The sequence below is a fragment of the Argiope bruennichi genome, chromosome 10, assembly GCF_947563725.1.
Source record: "Argiope bruennichi chromosome 10, qqArgBrue1.1, whole genome shotgun sequence".
NCBI classification, from domain to species: Eukaryota; Metazoa; Arthropoda; class Arachnida; order Araneae; family Araneidae; genus Argiope; species Argiope bruennichi.
In genome coordinates, this window is record NC_079160.1 from 107,100,497 (window position 1) to 107,106,835 (window position 6,339).

General features: G+C 28.7%; 1 protein-coding gene across 1 annotated transcript; it reads right to left on the reverse strand.

Annotated features, from left to right (window-relative positions):
* Nucleotides 1-4,941: 4,941 nt before the first annotated feature.
* On the reverse strand, nucleotides 4,942-6,339 carry LOC129987702 (zinc finger protein OZF-like). The gene has a single exon (XM_056095652.1). The coding sequence runs from the start codon at nucleotides 6,337-6,339 to the stop codon at nucleotides 4,942-4,944; it is 1,398 nt and encodes a 465-aa protein (XP_055951627.1).

Genomic DNA, 6,339 nt, shown 5'->3' on the forward strand with positions numbered 1-6,339 from the left:
CAGTTTTGAAACAAAGGTTGCACAAAATTTTTATTTTATTAAATGAGAGATGTATTTCATACTTTGCCAGGTTGTCATTTGGCATTCTATAGAATGCTTAGAAAATGTATGAAATACAAATTGTTTCATACATTACTGGCTTGTTTTAGGCATTATATACAATGCTTGGGCATTCTATAGAATACTGGATTTCATATTTTGCTGGTAATACATATAAAGAATTATACATATACTTTTTCTTCAAGTTCACTCTTCTTTTTGCAGATTTGATGAACCTAAAAAACATATTCCTTAATTAGAATAATGATTGAGCTTTCATTTCTTTTAAAAGTACAAATAAAATATTTGTTGGCAATTGGAGATATGTAATTAAGGAGTAAAAGTCTTATAGAACTTCATAAGCTTAATAATGTTTTCAAACTGATAATGAACTACATAGGCAAATATTATAATAATGTTTAGGACAATAGAGAAAAATAATATAAACTAATGGGTGTAAAATTTATGTTACTATTTTATGAAAGGTGAAATAATTATAAACTATTCACATAAGAGTATTAAAATATAACTACATAATTGCAAGTTTTAAAGATTTTTTTTTTTTTTTTTTTTGAAATTTACAATAAATATATTCTGCTAATCTATTTTTTTAGCCTTATGTCGAAATAAAAATAATAACACAAATGTTATTGCAAAACCAAAACATAAGAACGCAATTTAATATTTTTTAAAAACTTTTTTCATTAGAAATTGTTGTTAACAAAAGGAAAGGCATTGTAAATGAAATGGAAAAATATCTGCAATAATTTAAGAACACACACACAAAAAAAGATAAGAAATAAAATCACTTGAAAAGAATACAAACAAGAAAAGAAATGATAATGGTCGCTTAAGCCTAACGCTAATAATATCACGTGCAACTCCATGTTTCAGGTAAGCAACGAGTTCGAACGGCTTCAACAAAAATAACCTTTTTTATTCACTATTTAGAATAAATAATATATTATTTACAAATATATAATAATAAAAACTTTACACTTACCAAGTTTCTTTAAATGACAGTATGCGTTGCTGGTTGAATTTCAAAATCCAATACACGCCAGGTGATTCATGGGAAATTTCTAAAATATGTTCGCATAGCGCCGCCTAGGAAAAGCAACTTTCCCGACATCGAGGCGACTATGGGCCGATTGCTTTGAGCCGGTCTTTTTCACTAAGTCGCCGTAGGAGTTCGCCCCGATGAAAAAGCGATCTTCAGAGGCGACAGAAAAAAATATGGTCAGAATCCGATGTCGCGCCAATGCAAAGGTGACATTGGCAAAATATGGGCGGCGTATATCAGATGGATGCGATGCTTGGCCAATCGTTTAGCGACTTCTCTTTGCTGCTTGGGAAAGCATCTAGATTTCTGTCTTTGTAAAAAAATTGTCAGAACTTATGCCAACCTACATAAATCCATACAAAGATTGATAAAGACAGCAATAACAGAACCATGTTCTTTTTATTGATGAATTGAGATCTAACATTAAGTATGAATGTTGATCCGGAGACAGCGTGATGCCTACAGTGAAGCAGGGGACATATGGGGAGGGGAGTCATGAAGACAAAAATATTAGTGAGTTTATGTCATTTTTAGAACCAAATATGATAAAATGGGTATTTGAAAAATACACCAATCCACACAAATTGGTTGGGTCAAAAATCACGATTTCCTAGGCATCAATGAACTATGCATCCCCACACCATAAACTAGGTACCCACTAAATCCTTCCCACTTATGGGAAATCGATAACTTCGGTGGAAGTGAAATCTGTGTGCACAAAGAGTTATAATGGACGCCCGTACACCTCTGCATAGCGACAATTTTACTTATACGAATGGTAATAAAGTTCTTCTTATAATTGCTTCTGTGTTACGTGCGTGTCTGTGCAGAGAAAGAATGTATTTCCCGAATTAAGTAGATAGCCAGATCACTGGATTCGAATGCTCTAGAAAGAGCCTTTCCCTATAAAACAAGGCGTGCAAAGCCTTCTTTGTACGCCTTCAGTCCTTCTTCAAGGATTCTTTAGATTTAAAATCCTCGTAGCCAGTAGAAAGAGATTTGTTGCTAAAAAGCGCTGATCAGCGACTTCATTTTCAGCAAGGTGATTAACTGAAAAAATTATGGAGCTGAGCGGGTTGCCACCCTCATTATTATCTAGGTACTTCTAAAAATATTAGGTTCACGTTTGTGCCAATTTTCATCACATTCGAATCATTTAAATTTTATTCCTTTTTATTATGCTATTTTATTATTAATGTGTTACTGTATTCTTATGTGATGAAAGCTTATAAGCCAGTTAAGAGCTAAGCTACCCGAGCAATTGCTTTTATATTGTGGTCATGTTACTGGGCTGCGAACCACAAGGTCCCAGGTTTTATTCTCACTCATACCATACCGCCACACTTATATAACTGTACTCATTTTAATAGTAGAGTCTCAGTGGGTATACACATGCCAATTGTGTGTTCCAAATTTTATAATAAGGGAAACTGATTATCATTCCAGATATAATAAGTTTCATACTTGTTATTTAATTTTTATATACCAATGGGAATATACTCCCCTCCGAATCCTTCAAACTTATATAATATACGTAAATATAGAGACTGTTTTAATTTTCTTAGCATAATGAAAGAAAAAAAAACGAGTATATATTACACACTTCTTTCCTTTGATCAAATGCGATGAAAATTAGAAACGGGTCTACAATTTTTGTATCAAGAGCATAAGTTAACTTTCATGTATCTCAAAGATTTGAAATATCATATTTAATTCACTAAATCGTTTGTTGCGATTTTGAATTATTAAGTTCAAATGTACATAAATAGACAGAATGACAGCAGTTAAGTAGATTTAATCAGAAAATAAAGAAATCTTCAAACCTAATGATAAAACCATGCACCAAATTTCATTCATATAGCTCTTTGAGTTTTTGAGTTATGGTGCTCATACTACAAGGACGAATGGAAAAACTGCCTCTCTGCTGGCGGATATCCCCCTAAATTTAAAGAAATCAACAATTTAGGTTTTTTTTTTTTTTTTAACTCTTTCTTTCTACCTTGTTGCATTTTTCAATCATAGTGTTTACAAACTAATAGATAAACAATTATTTTTATTGTCAATGTTACAATAGCTATTATGACAATTATCATAAAAAGTAAGAGAATTTAAATATTCTTATACATAAATTATCATGTTTCTTTCACTAATCAGTAAATTGATATTTCCAATATTTCGTAATATACTTCGTTTTTAATACTAATAAAATTAAAATATGTATTAAATAGATAAATATGTTTCTACTGTATTTTCTGAATTTCCTAAAAAAGTTTATCGAATTTCGATAATACTTTCATGTTCAAATTAGACAGCAGGCTTCAAAAATGTCTGTTTGCAAAAATATGTTCAACCAAAAATCTACAAAAGTCCAAATGCAAAGAATTTTAGTTGAATATAAGTATTAAATAAATTTTTCTAAAAATCAAAAATAATTTGATCTTAACTTAAGATTTCCTATCTTAAACTATTTCTGTTGTGCAATAAAAATAAGTTTCTGTATTTCCAAACTTTCCAATCAATTGTTAAGATTTACAAGTTTCGAAATCTGCAGTAAGGTGTAAAAACATTTTCCATGAAATGGCATTAAAATTTCCCTCTCACCTTTTTTATTTATTTATTTATTTTTACTTAAAATTATACTTCAGTACAGGCACATTATTTACTAACTCAAAAAAAAGTCACATTAAATATCGATCATAACATCGTAAAAAGTCGATCCCTGTCTTAGATGAAGCAAAAATAAATAGCAGGAAATTTTTATTTGATGCAAAACTATTCTTAGAAAATACAAAGAGAGTAAAAATGAATCATAACAATGCACATTATATACAATGTTTCAACACTTTTTTAATTTAATCATTTTTAATTTAAATAAAAACAATTATACGAACAAATGAACAACTTACAATAATCAACATATATTTCTGTAATTAGCAACATATTTTTTTTAAATAACTATCCTTCACAAAATTTATAAATTACAAAACTATTTCTCTCTTCTATTTATTTTTTGTACAAATTTAAAAGTACTCAGATTTCTATAAAAGTACTAAGCAGATCAATTTAAAGCCTTTGCTATTAAATAATATGCAGCTAATGTTATTAAATATATTTTAATATAATAATAAAATATATCTATAAAGTGGCTTTATAAAAAGAAATAATTGAATTAATAAAAAAATAATTGAATTGAATTTAGTATTCATGATTTAGAATTAAATCCAAGAGTGGATAAAATGCACAACAAATTAGATGTGTACCAGATTTCTTTTGAAATGATGATTTTTTTTAATAAATATATAATAATAAATTTAGTTTTTTTTTTTTTTTTTTTTTTTTAAGTCTTCAAATTCATTTCCAGTTTACACGTTTTTATGAAGCTATCCTTTCAATCATTTGATTGAATGATGAATTATTATTCTTTAAGAATTATCAAACACTTTTGAAATCATTAGTATTGATGAATCAATTCATTATATAAGATCAATCAATTTCCTGCATTCAATTAACTATTTTGGACCATAGATATATTGGAAATGGAGAATCATTCACTTCTCATTTATATATATTTTTCAATTACATTCATCTTTAAAAGAAAAATTTTTTATTGATAAAAATAGATATAATAATTAAAAGTATATAGACTAATGAATATTAGTTTGAAAAAATAATTATAATCTAATTGAAATATGCAATATAATACTTGTATAATACTTTCAGAGGACTTCAAGAAGAAGAATTCCCTTAAAAATCAACAAAAAGTAAAATACTAAAAGAATAACAACACTTAATTCAATTTTCACTTAAATAACATTTACAAATATTATGTAATATGATAATTATTCATTTGTATGAGTTTTATAATGCTTTTGCAAAAGAATTTTTTGTGAAAAAGTTTTATCACAGACATTACATGAAAAAGGTTTGGTATGCATGCAGTAATGCTTATTTAATATTTTTCTTTGAGCAAACCCTTTATTACAGACATCACATATGTAAGGTTTCACATCGGCATGAATTTGACTGTGTTCCTGTAAACGAACTTTACTTGCAAATCCTTTATTGCATGTATCACATTGATATGGCTTTTCATTTGTATGAGAATACTGGTGTTCAGTCAGGTCTCTTTTCTGAATAAAACTTTTACCACATATATCACACATATGTGGTTTTTCTTTTGTATGAACATAATAATGTCGTTTTAAATTATATTTGTCTGAAAATGCTCTGTCACATACATCACATATGTAAGGTTTTTCAACTGAGTGAGTTCGGTAATGTTCATACAAAGAATCTTTGCATGAAAATGACTTTTCACACATCTTACAAGAGAAAGGATTTGTATGAATAAGATAATGCTTATCTAATTTGCTTCTTTGTAGAAAGCCTTTATCGCAAACATCACAAGTATAATATTTTACATCTAAATGAGTATGAACATGTTTATGTAAACTACCCTTATTAGCAAATGCTTTATCACAGGTAACACATTTAAAAGGTCTTTCGTTTGTATGAGAATTCAGGTGTTCAGTTAGGTCTCTTTTCTGAATAAAGCCTTTACCACATACATTGCATGTATGTGGTCTTTCATTCATATGGACATAACGATGTCTATTTAAACCAGGTCTGTCAAAAAATGTTTTGTCACAAAAATCACAGGCATAAGGTTTTTCCCCAGTGTGGGTGCGATAATGTCTATGCAAATAATTCCGACAAGAAAATGACTTTTCACAAATATTACAAATGAAAGACTTCACGCCTGTATGCATTATCTTGTGTCTTTTTAAGTTACTTTTCAGTGAAAAACTTTTGTCACAAACATCACACATATATGATGTATTGGTATGTATACTCACAAAATGTTCATGCAAACCAGTTTTATGAGAAAAACCTTTGCCACACTCATCACACTTGAATTGTTTTTCCTTTGTATGCACATTGTGATGTATATTTAACTTGCTTTTATGAGAAAAGGCTTTACCACATATATCACACAAAAAGGGCTTCTCATTTGTGTGAGTAGAACAATGCCTTTTTAAACCCTCTACAGACGTAAATAACTTATTACATACTTCACATGTATAAGATTTAAGCTTCTTGGAAATAGAATCTTTGTTTTGAAAATATTCCTCAATGGAATTGCAGGCAATTTCTTTTTCATTTTCAATGTGAGGAAATTCTTCACAAGTAGCATTACAAGATAATGTTTTTTCATTAGTATCGAAAGAATTCTGCAT